Source organism: Triturus cristatus, chromosome 5_1 (assembly GCF_964204655.1).
Source record: "Triturus cristatus chromosome 5_1, aTriCri1.1, whole genome shotgun sequence".
Lineage (NCBI taxonomy): Eukaryota > Metazoa > Chordata > Amphibia > Caudata > Salamandridae > Triturus > Triturus cristatus.
The window spans coordinates 124887481-124905108 of record NC_140587.1 but is presented as its reverse complement, the minus strand read 5'-3'; the positions used below and the strand labels follow the sequence as shown (position 1 = coordinate 124905108).

The 17628-nt window shown below is 42.5% G+C and overlaps 1 protein-coding gene across 1 annotated transcript in view; it reads left to right on the top strand.

The window, feature by feature from the left end:
- The window catches only part of LOC146830356 (uncharacterized), a 993685-nt gene that overhangs the window by 268037 nt on the left and 708020 nt on the right, over positions 1-17628 (top strand). The window contains exon 5 of the mRNA XM_085603721.1: positions 11342-11377. Coding sequence (XP_085459847.1) covers positions 11342-11377 — 36 coding nt within the window. The remainder of the gene's footprint in view (positions 1-11341; positions 11378-17628) is intronic.

The window sequence follows — 17628 nt, the reverse complement described above, 5'->3', positions numbered from 1 at the left end:
AGAGACTGATAATACTGGGCAAATTCGTTAACAATATCTTGGGGTTTAGTTAGAGTAACACCGTTCATTGACTTAATGGCCGGTATGGCCATAGCTGCTTGCTGCTGACGTAGCTGGGCTGCTAATAATCTTCCCGCTTTTTCCCCCTGCTCATAATGTCTCCCTTTCATTCTATGCAAGGCGTATTCTGCCTTAGAGGTAAAAAGGTTATTTAAAGCCATACGAGCTTTTTCCAGTGATTTACGATGTGGTATCGTTGGATTAAGTGTATATAATCGAGTGTAAGACACAATATCTTGCTCCAATTCTTTTTGCCTCTTAGCATTTTGTTTATTAAACTGCGCTGCATCTCTCATAAGCTGCCCGCGGATAGTAGCTTTTGCCGCCGCCCAAAGAGTTCTGTTGGAGTCAACGGACCCTTGATTGACTGACATAAAGTCTTGAAAATGGGATTGTAATAACATTTTGTTTTTGGGTATCCTATAACGTTGAATGTTTAGACGCCAGGGTTTGCGACCTGGCTTAGATAAACCAGTTTGTAAGGAAAGTAGAACTGGAGAATGATCAGAGATCGCTGCCTCCAGTATCTGAGAGTCCTGTGTTATTTGAACTACATTCTGGGAGATTAAAAAGTAGTCCAAACGAGAGAGCGTGCCATGCGTAGGGGAAGTGAAGGTATAGTCCTTATCCATCGGGTGAGAAAGTCGCCAATGGTCTACCAAACCATTATCTGCCACCACATCGTTCATTAGAGCTCTATCTGCCGCATTTGTCTTATCTAGAGGGCCTGTCTTGTCAAGGACTGGATCACGTACTAGGTTCCAATCTCCACCGATGAGAAACTGGGAAGCACCTATTTCAGTTAAAAGGCGGTTTAGTTGAAGGAGAAATGATCGTTTTGCCCCCGTGGGAGCGTAAATTGAGCCAACACATATATGTGTTTCACCAATGCGAAGTTTGGCAAATACATATCGTCCATCTGGATCTATCCAGGATTTCAAGACTATCACTGGTAAGGATTTACGGATAAGAATCGCAACTCCACATTTGCGGGTAGGTGTCGCATCTGGATCTGTTCTCTTCTGTATGCTGCTGTGTATAACCTTTCCCACCCAGTCTCTTCTTAATTTTTCAGACTCTTTAGCGTCAAGGTGGGTTTCTTGAAGGAGAGCTATATCCACATGTTTGGACTGTAAATAAGAGAGTGTCTTTTTTCTTTTAATATAATGTGTCAATCCATGAACATTCCATGTTATTACTCGGAGATCGTGTGAAGTGGCCATGTCAGATAAGAATAGGAAAGATTAGCGATACGAATTTAATAAAAATGCCAGAATGTGATATAGTAAATTAAGAAATTGATATAATGGTGCTGTATAAGTGAAAGGAGTGAAGTAAGATATGAAGAAAGGAAAAAACAAGAAAAAGGAGGGAAAGGAAAATAGAAGAGGGGAAATAAAGGAGAAGAAAAAGAAAAGAGAGGTAAGGGGATAAAAAGAGGGATAAAGAGAGAAGAAAAAAAAAAGGAGAAAGGACCTTGGACCGTAACAAAGATCAGGTAAATAATAAATGAACCAAATGGGTAATGCTGTTTGATGATGAGAGAATATATGTGTGGAGATAACTAGAAGTGTGTTCAACAGAAAGAATAGTATGTAGTATAAATGACAAAGGGAGAGGTAGGGAGGAAAGAGTGCCAAATATAAAAAATGGCACAAGGGACCTCAGGACTTTTAACCACGGGTCCAAACACTAATGGACTGCTGCCACGAGGAGGGGCCCCATCAGGAGAGTGAAACAGTGGTTGACAAATATAGATCCAAATATGTCCTTAAAACGTATATAATAACAGATATTCTTATTATGAATAAGAAATATAACAATATATTGTAATATTGTAACATTAAAAGCTATGGATGATCTCTTGAATTAAGGAGGATTACTATGCTTATAAATAAATAAATAATACATAGAGATAAAAAAGTAACACTACTAACAATTAAAATTAATTATTTGATTGAAAAGTATAATAATAACAATCTTAAAAAGCATTAATAAATTCAGAGAATATATACTATATGTATGGGAAAAGGTATACCAGTAAATTTGGATTTAAAAACAGTATTACTAACATTACGGAATCAATAAAAGAGAAGAACTAAACAATATAGACCTATCATTAATCATAAGGCTCACGTATCGAATGTGAAATGTAAAAGCAGGAAAATTATTATAATTCATTTAAAGACATATCAAAGTATTATTAAAGAACATAACTTCATAGTATAATTGTGAGACATATTATTGAACCATTAGAATATTGAATTGAAAATAAAAAATAAAATAAAGATGAAATAAGGGAAGAGGGTGTTGTAACCTTGTAGATAAATAGGTAATATGTGAGGAATTAAAAGATTGAGATAGTCAGCATGAAGAGTTGTAACAGTCACAATCCTAAAGTAAATGAATAAGTACCAAGAATGTCAATCAAATATGTGTAAAACAGTGAGAGGGATAGACCAAATGTTTAAAGGCAATATAATTAATATAATAAATGTGATGAAAAAAAAATGGAGAAAAAAGAAAGGAAGAGCAATAACAATAAAGAACAGTACAATAACTGTATTATTAAACAAACTGATGACGATATACCTTCTGTTCCCCATTTGTATCATGAGTTCTTTAAATTTGATCTAACACCTAAAAGAAAATGGGTGTGCAGACAAAGCTAAATCTGAACAAAAGTATATTTAAACATTAAATCATCCACATTCTGCGTCTTAAGTAGATTTTAATACTCATCTGTCCACAGGCGAGGTATCATCTTCGTTTCTCTTATGTTATGAGTTCATTAAGGATGATTAATCATCTAAAAGGATGCAAGTATGAGCATAGATTAATGGTGATCAAAATTGTAGAGAGGTACTGAATCACCCACATTCTGCATCCAAAGTAGATTTTAATGGCGATCGGGATTTATCTCTATGTTGTGCCTTAGTCAAGGTGGATACATTTTGAAGAGCAGCATTCTTGTCCTCATGACTACGAATAGTCCTTTCAAAATCCCTGCCTCTCTGTCGAGGACTGCTGACATTATGTCGTGGATTGCTTGATGCTTGAGGAAAAGAACTGTGATGTGATAGTTCTGGAGTGGTCTGCTGAGTTTCCATTTGTTGCGGTTTCCAATTGTCTAAAAATAGACGGAGATCCTCAGGGTTATAAAAGTCTTTGGATATTCCATCCTTAGAAATTCGGAAACGAGCAGGATCGAACAGACCATATTTAATGTCTAGTTGACGTAATTGAGGTCTAAATGAAAGGAAGGCCTTGCGTCTCTCGTTAGTTTCTCTGGAAAAATCAGCTGCAATACGGATTTCATACCCATTGTATGAGAACGGACCATGAGTACGTGCTGATAGTAATATTTGCCTTGTCTGCTCATGCCTTAAAAAACAAGCAATGAGGGGACGTGAGTTTGTTGCAGATTCCTTGCGTAATGGACCAATTCGATGTGCGCGCTGTATCTCCAATGGAGGGTCAAAAGCGATGTTCATAATTTTTGAAAGGATATTTTGTAGGAATGTTCTAGCATTTGAACCTTCAATCCTTTCTGGAAAACCGAAAAAGCGAACATTATCCCTCCTGCTTCGATCTTCCAAATCTATCGTCTTACTTCGTAGAAATAACAGCTCTTGATCTCTGTTTAGTATTGAGTCTAGGCGAGTTTCTACATTTATTAGTCTGTGATCAAGCTCCTCTGTCTTGGCGTGAAATCCTGCAATGTCTGCTCGTATTGTTTTAGTTTCTTCTGTTAATGAGGAAATATGGGAATCCATGCATTCAAGTCTATGACTGACTGCTGATATCTCTTTTAGAATGCGGTCCATAGTTTGCCCTTGCATTTTAATGTTAGTTTGTAGAGAATTGTCTGTTGTAGAGGAAGAGCTGTTGGCATCTGAATTTTGTGACTGCTTAACTACATCCGCAAAAAGAGGCTGTTTAGAGTGTTTATCTCCATACTTGGCAGTAGACATTTTGATTTCTGCTTTATAGAAAGATGGCAAAGCAATGTGTTGAGTCAGTATAGCAGTGTAGAAACACAAAGCAGAAAAGTTGTTATATGCGTCTTATTTCCTTGAATTATCAGACTCTCAATGTCCAGGATTTACTAGAGTATTTTCTTTATAACACACTGGAGAGAGTTCAAATTAAAGGTCCAAGCTGTGTCAAGATAATGTAGAGAAGAACTCCAATATCCCTCAGTCACATAAAATAAAGTAGACGATCAAGGATTGGTTCCTCTCCATCCGGTAAAAAAAGCTCCACTTTTAATTTGCTAATCTGCAAGATTTAGACTATACTGGGCCAACAAAACATGACACAATTGCCAGTGTCAGAATTATGTGGCGCACAGCCCAGGTATATTACAGAGAGATCGGGAAGTTAAATTGTAAAAAATTGAGCACTGCACGCAGGATACCTTCAAACTCTGAGCTTGGCGTTGCAGGTAGGCTCACAAGCTTGAAGTCTCTCAGAGTTTCTTAGAAGTGGTGCTTCACAGTTGTTATAAAAAACTAAGCAGAATATCAGAGCTAGCAGCAAATAAAGCACTTATCTGCTACAAGCTGCCATGTTTTTAAATTCAGACCACACCGGGCCAAGAAAACATATCTCAAGTGCCAATGAGCAAATGTGTGTGACGCACAGGCCCTAATGCGCCCAAAAACAAAATTCCCTCTGAAACAGCGCTTCGCAATAGCCAGAGTGAATTAGCAGGGTGCTGAAGTTAATATCAAACAAAGCACTCACCCACTGTAAAGCTGTTGTTTTTTGAAAATTTCGGTTTAATTTGTGTCCTCAAATCACTTCACAGCTGTCAGCTAATAAGCGTGTGTGGTGGACAGACCAAGGCGCATGAGGAAAAGCCAGGAAGCTCAGGTGTGACCAGTGGAACGTTGCGATCGGGAAGCTGTGGAACTCCAGGCTCAAGTTTGTAGGCAGGCTGACAGGACTAGAGTCTTTCAGCACATAAGTTAAAAAAGCAAGGCTTATTATACAAAGTTGCGTCCTGCACATATATCCAGAGAATTACCTTAAAGACAGTTGGTGCATTTAAACAGTTTAACTGTGTGCTGAACAACACTACAGCTCAGTCTCATAGGGCAGACTTCCCAACACCACATAAACTTCACAAATCCTTATTGTAAATTAGTGAAAGCTGGAGAGGACACTTTTCCAAAACAGCGCATAAACTTCTCCAATGTCAATTATATTTCAGCTGGGATTGTTCACTTTGATAAAAGACACCACCATCTCTCTCATCAAGGAACTCCTGTCGACATATCAGACCCTTCACAGCAAAAAAGGACAAGCCCTGGTGTACAATGTTTCAGCCTGTGCGGATATTATTCACATTTTCCTCATGAAAGGGTAGAGCCTTTGTTCAATTACAGATCCTTATTGTAATTTAGTTAAAGATGAAGAGGACACTTTTCCAAAACAGCGCATAAACTTCTCCAATGTCAATTATATTTCAGCTGGGATTGTTCATTTTGATAAAAGACACCACCATCTCTCTCATCAAGGAACTCCTGTCGACATATCAGACCCTTCACAGCAAAAAAGGACAAGCCCTGGTGTACAATGTTTCAGCCCGTGCACAGATTATACACATTTTCCTCATGAAAGGGTAAAGCCTTTGTTCAGTTTAATTACGTAACTCAGCACCACAAAACAGCCACATGTAATTCCTCAGAAGAATGCAAACTTCACATGCATAACTACAGCTGGAGCCCCTCTCAGCTTCTTGAGGTAATTATTTTAGTGAGCGAGTATATGAACTCCCAGTGAACTTTACCTTCATTGAAGTCAGCTGGAGTCCTGTTTCTCTTTCAAAACTCTGTATTTCAAATCCAGTCAGCTTATTTCTTCCTCCAGAATTAGCAAAACTCTGTTTTCAAAATCCAGTCAGCTTTTTTCTCTTCCTTCAGAATTGCATTGCACATTCCACAGGTCATGAGCAGGGGCAGCTGGCTTCTGTCAGGGGCTGAAATGTTGGTGCCTTTCCACAGATCACGAGCAGGTGCAGCTGGCTTCTGTCAGAGGCTGAAGTGTTCCCGCCAAAATAAAAGCATCCACATATCCTCTGAAAAGATTCATGTAGTTTCCTTTAAGTTTCACATCAGTGAGCACAGTTATTTAGGCAGTGTTGTCGGCAGAAATAAGCTTCAGTTTAGAAATAGTGTTGTCCGGAGCACAGAGCTCCGGTGTCAGTTTACATTCCTCAGGAACCGAGTCACTCATACTGAAGAAAACTGGCTCATCTGCTCCTCGTTGACTTTATGACCTCCAGAATGCTGAAATAATGTCAAAGGTCTTGCATTTACTGGGTGCCAACTCCTTTTGAAGCCCCACTCGCAGCAGAGCTCACAGGTTAGGCGGCCATCTTCAGTCGTGGCCAGACCACGCCCCCTCCTTGGTGAATGTTTTTAATAGTTTGCCCGAATCAGCAATGCCTGATACATGGAGCACCAGCATAATAGTTCCAATTTACAAGAAAGGGGATAGGTCTGATCCTATAAATTATAGACCAATCTCATTGCTAGATAATACATTGAAAATATTAGGTCGTGTTATCTATAATAGGTTAATTACATGGACAGAGGAAACTGGGATATTATCCCCCTGCCAATTAGGATTTAGATCAAGGGTCGGCACAGTGGAACAATGCCTTAATCTTAAATTAATTATTGACAAATACAACATTGCCCGCTCTGCACCCATTTATTTAGCTTTTATGGATTTGTCATCCGCCTTTGATTTGGTTAATCGGTCCAAACTTTGGACTATTTTATTAGAGTATGGTTTGGATATCTCCCTGGTCCACTTTTTAGCTTTTTTACACACGGATCTAAAGTCCAGAGTGAGAATAGGCGTAGGTGGGGAACTGTCTGGACCCATTGAAATCGGAAGAGGAGTCAGACAGTGGTGCGTTTTAGCACCCCTGCTTTTTATTATTTATATAAATGGGCTCAGTAATTACCTTGTAAAGTTTAAACCGGACGTACCCTTAATAAATGGCAAAGCCATACCCACTCTTCTGTACGCAGACAATGCGGTGTTAATGGGCCGTACGCCAAACTCACTCCGTTCTTTGGTTCTTAACTTCACCACATTTATGGACGACCTAAACTTACGAGTCAATTTAAAAAAATCTTTCATAATGGCATGTGGTCCAGGCAAACGACAATTGAGTCCCATACAGGTCGGGGGAGAAAAACTTATTGTAACCAATATCTTTCCGTACTTGGGTGTGACCTTTGCTGCGAATGGCTCATGGTCTGGGCATTTGGCCCAGGCCACGAGCAAATTCTCAAAGGCCACAAACTCGATTTTAAGCATTCCCAAACCAAAGAAATCGGGAGCTACTAAGGCGATTGTTAAGATTTTTAAACTTTAATGTGTCCCAGTGGCAACTTATGGAGCAGAAGTTTGGGGCATTGGGAACAGCATCTCTATTCAGCGAGTAGAGAATCGGTTTTGTAGGAGACTATTAAATGTGCCAATTTTTACACCCAATTTTATCACTCATCATGAATTAAACTTAAACTTTATCTCAGATTTTGTCAGTTCCCGACCAGTGCTATTTTGGCACTCGGTCTGGATGAACAAATCAGCGTCACTTACGCAAGAGATATTAATTGATTGCTTAAGTTGTGATAGGGGGCTGAAGATCCCGTGGATTTCTTATATATATACAAATTTGCGAGAAATAGGCATGGATAATATCTTTATTAATCCTACCCATGCCAGCAAAATTAAGAAATCCGAATTAAAAGAGGCATTAAGTGCACTGTACTCCCAAAGGAGACTCAGGAGGGAGCAATAGAAACCAACAGTTACAAGGTACATGGATATAGCAGTACCCAGATATCCCCTTGCACTATATTTAACACTACAATTGACAAATTGGGAAAGAGGCCTTCTATGTCGTTTGAGGGCTGGAACTATTAGGTATCTGTTAAATTTTCCTCTGGGCTATCAGGAAAGTACAACTATGATGAGCTGTCCCTGCAATGGGCAAAGTAAACAAAGTGATTTGCACTTCTTTTTTCTTTGTAATTTCTATTCGAAATACACAAAACAGTTTTTAATTTCTTTTTTTTTTTAATTCAAACCAATTAGCTTGGTCAAATCTTATCAGGCACTGTTAACACTTGAAAATGAGGAAATAATTTTTCGTGTTTGCACTTTTTTTAAGATTGCTGTCCATGCGCGCAGAACGATGGAAATGTAAATAATAATGTGTTTTAATCTGTATGTTTTTTACTGGGAAATTAGATATTTTTTATTTTTTTTTGTGTGTTATAAGATGTGCTTTTATGAGTTGTTACAACTCGAATAAAGATTCTTTGAAACTTGAAACTTGACAGTGAGAACTGATGTTCAGGCAGATTAGGTGATTGGTTCAGGAGCACGCAATGGGGTCAAGTGCATCTTTGCTTAAATGTTAATCTGTTTATATAGCGCCTAGCCACGCATTTTAGCACTGTTCTTGACACTCTCTGGGCCCGATTCACAGAACTAACTTAAGACAAAATCCTAAACTTACTACCATTTTGGTATTCACAGAAGGCACTTACTCATTTCGGTATTCACAGAAGTTAGGAGTCCTAACTTTAGGACTCCTAAATGCCTTCTGTGAATACCGAAAGTCTTAAAATTAGGATTTTTCTCAGTTTAGGAGTCCTAAAGTTAGGAGTCCTAACTTTACTACTACTAAATTGAGAAAAATCCTAATTTTAAGACTTTCGGTATTCACAGAAGGCATTTAGGAGTCCTAAAGTTAGGACTCCTAACTTCTGTGAATACCGAAATGAGTAAGTGCCTTCTGTGAATACCAAAATGAGTAAGTGCCTTCTGTGAATACCAAAATGGTAGTAAGTTTAGGATTTTGTCTTAAGTTAGTTCTGTGAATCGGGCCCTCTGTGTTTGACAGATGACATTTGATGCTTGGGGAGATTGGGAGATTCGTCCATGAGCACACAGTGCCGTCACCCAGGTCCCCTACACATCCATAGTCTTACATGACTAGGCACAGCACTGTCAATTGAACCGCCTATAAGCTCTAGCTGCTCAAAGCTCAGCCAATATTGTGTGTCATAAGCCATTGTTATGTTAAATTCGGAGTTTGCAAAGCATGACAAACCACCCGAAGGTCTCTATGCGCTATAGCTGACAGATGCGTTAGTAAAGGAAGTGAGTTAAAGCGAAAAATATTGGCTTTTAGGCGTTTTCTGAGAAGTAGGAGAGATGAAAATTTGCATCCTGAACTTTGTTATTGTGTCCCCCTTTTACATGGAGAACTACAAGTCCTAAAATTAAAAGAAAAAACGCAGAACTGTGCAAGCACCTTACATCTGACATAGAATGCCTATAGAGCAGAACTACATCACGTGAAGACAGGAATAAGAACCGCTCTTGTACACATGCCCTGTCCACCCATCGCCCCCCAGGGTCAGCGCTTTTAGAACATGTTAACTTGTGCGCACGCGATGACAGGCGTGGTCCTCCATTCCTAGGCCAGGGCACGCTGGTATAATGTTATACACCACACTGACCGAGCACCTCCACCTGCAGCTCTCCAGTCACATCCCGCGTGTAGTACAGAGCTGGACTGGACACAGTGGACGCTAGCTCAGTGGGTGAATGCGCCTTCCGCACAGATTCACATGCAGCTTGCCGATCACGGGGTTAAACCCCAGTCATGTACTAGCCCGGAAAGTCGAAGCGCCTTCTACAGGCATTTGTGGATGATTTATAAGCTCTTGGTTTAAATTCCGCCAGGATAGCTGGGAAAGTAAATGCGCCTGCTGCAGAGCTGTGTGTGTGATCTACAGATCCCCGGTTCCAACTGCAACAAGATAACGCAGAATGTTAATGCGCCTTGACCCGTGATCTGCGCATGACGCCTGATATTGACAGTACTAGGGAGTGTTATTTGTTGTGCCACGTCCAAGTGTGGTTGGGTTTGGAAAGAAGTGGCCACCTGCCTACCTCAGGAAACCTAGACTAGCATGAACTCCTTTGAAGAGAAGTGATCTCTTTTTACGTAAACAACCTGAGGTATTTGATGGAGCGCGGAATAAGTGATCAACGCAGAACTGAATAAACTGACATCTTAGTGAGTGGTCGGGTCTGTGGTACTGGACAGAAGTCCGATCATGTGGCGACTCTGCGAAGGAGCCTCAGCGATGTCTCTGAAGTTTATACCGAGCAGCCTGCCCGCCTGTGGCTCTGCACTGGACATGTCTTTGGAAGGGATCTTTGGAAGGGATCTTGTAATAACTGCACTTTCACCATTGCTTTATTAACCTTCCTGCTTTCTCAAATGTGCTTGAAAATGCACCATTTTTCAACTCTTTTTTCAAATTTTTCTCGGGGGAGACCACCCGAACCCCCATTGGTTGTTCCGGCTCATACGCTGCGCTCACTCGCTGGGGTGCAATATGACAATAATTTTACGCCTGACCACTTTCAAATGTCACCAGCCGCCCCTGTCAGAGAGTGAATGTCATCGGTTTGACTCTGGGAAGTTGTTTACCTTGCTCTTTCCAACTCCTCCATTTTGGCAGCCTCCCAGTTTACATGTGATATGGTTCCCGGTTGTGCTGCTTTATTAATTTAACAGGGTGAGCAGGTATGCGATAACTGCGTATTATTAATCACATAGGCAATACCTATTGCATTTATCAATTTTTGTTATTTAGAATCTTCTCACAGCGTTTACTGTTAATGATGACACATTGTTTCCCTGTCCATAAGCAGTGGTAAGAAGTTTACAATAGAGTCTGCACATCTGGGAAGGGGCGTTGGATGGGGGAGGGGAGGGTGGGGTGGTGTGGGCACATGTTGCGATGGGACAGACGCCCTAGAGAATGTGGCTGCTATAGAAATCAGAGCTCTCCAGTTGTTCCAGTCTGTACACAATAACTAGAGAGCCGAAAGGGGTGAGTATAAGGCTGCTTAATGGATGGCACTGCTATGTAGGACCCTCAATGGTGAACATCATGGTAGCAACCCTAGATACCTTGTTGTCCATTGTTTTGGCAAAATGCCTTCAGGCAAACCAAGTCCCACCTTCACTGACTGTTCTTGCCCCGTGTTTTAAATGGTTAAAACGCTGCCACATATAATAACTATATTCAATTCTCGTTTAAATAGCGCGATAACTAGTCCTAAAGGTATTGCCCTGGGGCAGTTAGGATAGAAAACTGCGTACACGTGTATGCTGTCTCGGTTATGCAGACATGGCTGTCAACATGTTCTTTCCTTCTTTCAGATTCCCCTTCAAAAAGAGGCCACCACTTACAAGAACGTAAGTACTGACCACTTGTTTTAATGCCGTTTGAGCACCACGAGTGCCGTTCACTTACAGTACATGTCTGTGCGACACATGACCTACCTTGTATGTTCTCCAACCCATCTTTTCCTGGCGTAAGCTGCAGAACGGCGCTTGCAGTCACCTCTGTTCTATGGCTCGACATGCCTGGATCAGATTTGCATTCAGAACTTGAAAAATCAAAAGATTGTCCGTAGACCCATAGAGGAGGCAAGCTAGTAAAGTGACTGAAGTCACACGTTCTCCACTTGACTTTCTTTTCTTAAAGTAGAATGAAATCTATCTTCAGGTGCAGTTTATATTGCAGTGCAGTGATAGATGCATGAGGGTGCTGTGAACATGCCAGATTCTGGCCCAACTCTACTGCCCTCTGAAATAAAAGACACAAATGATAGAGTCATCTGCCCCATCTTAGACATCCTTTCATCCTCGAGCCTGGCTTGTGACTCGCTGGGACCAGCAGTATCCGAATCGTTCAGACAGTGCTCCAGCGTTTCAGTGAATCTGAAAGAATCCTACCAGCCTTGCAGAGGCAAACCCGTCAAGAGACTGACCTTACCCAGTCCAGCTTGTATTTGATAGATTATTCTGGCAAGTGTCAGAGGACATTTCAGCCAGCAGCATCCCGCCATATTAGACGAGCAGCTTGTGTTTTACTTTGGATGTGTTGTGAGACCAGGGATTGTTACTTGGTGTGGTAGCACAAGCTCACTGTGTAATGATGGCAGAGTTCTTCATCAGGCCTAGTCAGGTTTGTTTGTAAAACCTTAGGTCAGTCCTGGGTAGGTGTGGCTCAGATCAGTCAGGCTTTATCAAAGGAACAAGTGTAAACCGCTAAGAAGGGCCAAAACTTTGGCCTTAGTGGTTGTTGTCCTATAAAGTCCTGATAAGGGCCAGAACATAACCAGTTGCCACTGGTCTACTAGTCTCCAGTTAGTGTGAAACCAACAGTTCCCTTTAATTCGTAGAAATATCCATGTTCGGCAACCAACCTGACAACACTCCCATGTTCAGGAGACTCAGCTGCAACTTTTTAGGGTCGGGACTCGGTCTCCCAGGCTGCATCTCAGTAGTAAATAACACAACAGGTTTCAAGCGCTGGACTCTCAAGGGATCAGGGCTTTTCATCTTTTGTGGTCCTGTGGCTGTTACAGGGTGTCAGCCAGCTGACTCTTGAAGTCACCTTTTCTGTTTGGGGCTTGGGGGCCACTGTTCCACAGGCAGGGCACCACAGGCACAGTCCTTTATTTGCTAGCCCAGCATTCAAAAGGTGCAGTCCAGTCTTTAGTGCAGTCTCTCTTAACCTAACCGACAGGCCCCAGCTAACCCTGGTACCATATTCTAGGGACAGATATGTAAGTCAGCTTATGCCAATTGTGGGTAGACCAATGAGACATATACCTTTCAAGGGTGAGGGCACTGGCACTGAGGTCTGTTTGGCAGGACGCAGTGCACTTTCAGAGTCGAAAAACCATCAGCTTTAGTCCAAACGTTAGGGGGCGATCATGCAAAAAGAAACATTTACTTACATATGTGTGCTCCAAGGTCTCAACATTTGAATGATATGTCGAAACTGCAGGTGTCATACTTGAAATAAGGCTACTTAGAGATATATAAATGATTGCGCCCCAGACCCACCTAACTTTCACAGGTGGATTACTATGAAGCACTCACAAATGCAATAAAATTCAAGTTATTCTATTACAAAGACAAGTCAGGGAAATATTCCCTACGTGAACACATGGATTATAAATATTATTCACAAGTAACAACTTCTAGCATTACATTGATGGGCTTTCAAATCACAGGCTGTCAGGGGCATAGCTTGGTCAGTAAGACTGGGGGATGTGAGCTCCAGATTTTCCGACAGTCAGATTGGCTTATAATGTTTCAATACATTGTACAACAAACAGGGTGCATGAGAGGGGCCATAGAGGCAGTGAAGAGCGAGAGGAATGCGCATTGGCAGTAGTACTTAAGAGAGAAACCACTGTCATTTGTAAAATAACCAATATTTTGAGGAATTTTAAAATAGACAGGGAGAAAGTGTGTGTGTGCCCTTTTGTCTGTGTGTATTTAAACGTCCCTGGTGAAATCTGACTGACATCTTCCAATACCTGACTGAAAGCACCTGTACCCAACTACTTATCAGAAAATACATTTATTACGAGGGTGTAAGACCCCAAGCATCCCCCCTGAAGCTACGCCCCTTCATAATGTACTCGAGGTGGGTGAACCACTGAAGACTGAGGACTGGCTTAAAGCAGATGCCTGGCTCTGACTCAGCTTGAGGTCCCCTTGGAGCCTTGAGCCCACAACTAGCTTAAACTCTGTGCTGGTTGTGTCGTTTCTGCCGCTCTCCGTCTTACATCAATTACCATTTTTGAGACCGTCTTCTTGTTTCACATAGAGTTAAAAGGGTTTAGCATGTAAAATGTGTACTTATTTAACATAGTGTTGGATGTAGGTCTGCAGAAAATTGAAGACAGAGCATGAATCTCTGATGTGAAAAGGAAAGAAAGTGATACCATTCTAGTAGCTTAATTGCACAGACAGGAAACAGACGAACAAACCCGACTTCCAGAATTGATCAACTTGAGTCACAATAATCTTATTTCACTTAGCATCCTTTTCCTTTCTTGTCACTTTTAAGAGCTCCTTCAGATACATCAGCTTAGGATGTGTGCTGTACATAACGACTTTCATATAAATTGTTTAATGAATGTATGAATGAATGAGAGGATTTGTAAAGCGCATGGCTACTGTAGGAAAGTAGGACCTGCTTTCATGGTTACACCACTTTTTGCTTGATGTCAGTGTGTTTTTGACCTAGACTGCTGGGATCCTGCTAATCAGAACCTCAGCAACTGTGCTTTCTCTCTTCAATTAACAGGGTAAGTACTTTGGTACCTTCACAATTGGCTACAGATGTACCCTTGTAAGTCCCCAGTATATGGTACCCAGGGCATAAGTACAACAAGGGTCTCCCATGAGCTGCAGCATGTATTATGCCACCCATGGATATCCACTTAAACTGTGACTACAGGCCTGCAATTGCAGCCTGTGTGAGTTTGTGCTTGCACCTCTCACAACAGGTATAAGATTCCTTATATCTAATGTCACTGCATGTAAAACATATAAGTCACCCCTATGGCAGGCTCCTTAGTCCTGAGGGGAGGGTGCTTGGTTTCTTAAGTGTGAGGGTGCCCCTGCATGAGCAGGACACCCCTACAAACCTCAGAGTTGATTCTCCAGGCTCTGTAGGTGCGGTAAGTAATTTTCAGTCATAAAGTGGACATCAGTCATTATGAGATGTCTAACTATATAGTGGCTGCACCGAACATGGTCATGTTTGGTATCAAACATGTTGCAATGATACCCCAACACTGAATCCAGTGTTGATCCCATGTACTGGGGGGCTCCTTTGGGGACTTCCCAGGCCTCCCGGTGACGGCTTTTCGGGGTTTGCAAGCGAGCTGGTGATGCTTTTGACCACAGACACTATTCTGCCCTCCAGCAGCGGAGCCAAGGTCAAGCGAAGGAAGGTAGAACAATACGTTTCCTGTCACAGGGAGTTGTGACCACCTTCCAGACAGGACTTAGTCTATTGGTCTGGGGTGGGGACACTTGCCAGAGCCACCAGACTGCTGTGAAGGGCTCATTTGGTGCCCTCCTTGCATACTCCAATTTTAACCACTTCAGGAACCCTTGGTTCCCACTCTAGTGTGAAACCGGAGAAAGGACATGGGAGTATCCTTCATCTGTCCAGTCCCTCCTCTGGGAGGGACCCCGACTCGTTCCAGCCCTTTCCTTAGGGTACTTAAGGGCTCCCCTTTGTATGAGTCCTCAGATTTGTCGTGAGACAAGACTCAACTCTGAAACTACATCACTCTTCAATCGTCTGGACACTTGTACTTCGACTGGAACACAGACTGCACCAAGGATGACTCCTGCTACTGCTGGTCTCGCTGTTCTTCAAGGTTCTAGGACACCCGGAGAAATCCCCCTTCGAGTGAAGGAGGAACACCCACATCTGCATGCACCGCAACAAAGCTGACCGGTCTGCCGCTCCTTCAGGCTACCCATGGCTCAGCAATACAGGTGGTGGTTCTGAAACTCCCTGAAGGCCTGACCTGTCCTCCCTATAATTTTGGAGCCAGTGTCCCTCATCGGAACCGCTGGGACCGAACCCCTGTGCTCCATGTTGACTTGCCTTTGCCAAGGCTTGTTGGCTCTGTACTCCAGAGATATTCAGGCTACAAGACGCTCCAGCACTTCACTCCCTGCAGTCCTTGCATCGTGGGCCTCCATCTTTGGTGATCTGCCTGAGGTCCTCTTGCGACTTCTGCACCTTTGGCCTGTGGGTCCTTCTGAGGGTCTTCTTTTGTTTCAGTGGGCTCCTCTGCTTGCTTGTAGCGTGCCCCGACTCTCCTACTGCTTGCATGTCCCTTGGACTTTGCTGGTCCCAACGTTGCTCCTTTTTCATTTTCCTTCCACACCAGTTGCGGCTACCAAGGCTTGTCGGTGCTCCCGGCAGATATCGACTCCCTAGTCATTTCCATCCGATGTGTGACAGCTTGTGCATAGCTCCTGGACTTCCTCAGCCATGCCTGGCCCTCACAGCTGCAGCGACAAGGTTACCGTCAACTCTTTTGAACCTCCCGGCATAGTGGGCGTTGTGTTTCCATGCCTCCTGCTCAACTCAGAGTGGCATAAACTCCGTCCCCTCTGCTTGCTGGTTTTTCACTTCCAGAATGCACTCTTGGATTCCGCCGGACTCCTTTGCAGTCTTCTCCAGAGGCATCTTCTTCGAAGTCTCCCATTGCTGTCTATGGCAGATTCTGACATCACTTCACCCCTATGCACCCGGCCTCCCTGGTGGAGGTAACCTGGTTCCTGGGGCATTCACAGGTGGGGTGGCTCCCCACCCTTCTTTCTTCCAAAGGGTTTCTTCAGAGTCCTATGGGATGGGTCCATCTTCTTTAAAACTGCAACTGCGACTTCTCCATTGACGTCTATTTAGCACGCTGCTGTGTTTCTACTCTGCACACAGCCTCCTGGCGTTCCTAGGTACTTACATTGGGTGGTTCTGTGTTTACCTCTGGGACTCTAGGTCGAAGTCCCATTCTCCTTGCCAATTTGCATTCCACTTTAGTTGGACATGGTTTGGTCTCCCACTGGAGACCATTGAATTTGTGCTACTTACCTGATTGCTTTCTACGTATGTTTGTGTATTGTGTTGATATCTCCGGGTAGAGATACCAATGTGTTAGTGATAGTGTGTGTAATAAAAAATCCTAGTTTTATAAACACTGTGTGTTTTCTTTTCCATCTAACCTGCACTACAGATTAAAGTTGATAAAATAAGCGGTTAAGAAAGACGACTAAAATCTCTGTATGTGTTGTCTAGATTAGTGCAAGGTATAACACTTAAATAAGTGTGCATCATATACTAAGCCAGCCTCCTACAGCTACTCAAAGAGTTATAAATTATAATGTTGGTCAGCCTATATTAGCAACCTATGCCACGAATCAGAGGCCCATAAAAACAAATGTGCCTTCTGAATCAGCAATATCGTCATGTTAGGGTGTTGGGGGAATGAATGTTACTAAGTTGATGCTTGTAAAATATCACTTGTAATAAATACCACTGAATGTAGTGCTAACCACTATTCAAGCCCTGATGTGGCAATGTTGACTGTATAGCGGAGGGGCAAACAACATTGTGGGAAAACATTGACACTGGTAATGCATATCTACTCAGTTTTAAGATGCTGCCCTGGTTCCTCCTTTTGTGTAGTGTTCCGTGTTTTCTAAATTGAGATTAAGCCTGGGTGTAGTTCGCAGAGTTCCATGACGCAGAACTCTGTAAAGTGACAAAAAACTCTGCTAAGCTACACAGAGTTGCACGAGCGGCAAAATGGTTACCCCATGCCGGTTGCACTGATTTTTTGTGCCGAGTGTTCCGTGCTGTCAAATCAGCACAAACGGCATCTTGTACAGTGCAAGACGGCGCTGCTTCTTTCTGCCACTGGAGCAGAAGTTGTACTCAAGCTGCGGCTTCCTCAATGCAAACGGAAGAATCTGATGGATACATCTGTCTGTAGATTCCTCACCTTTTGAATTACCCCTGCGCCAGCATTTCACGGAAATTCTTTTCTTAGCTCCCCACCTCGACAAGGACGTCATAATAGCACGGCTCCGTTCGCGACACCGTATGACGTCAC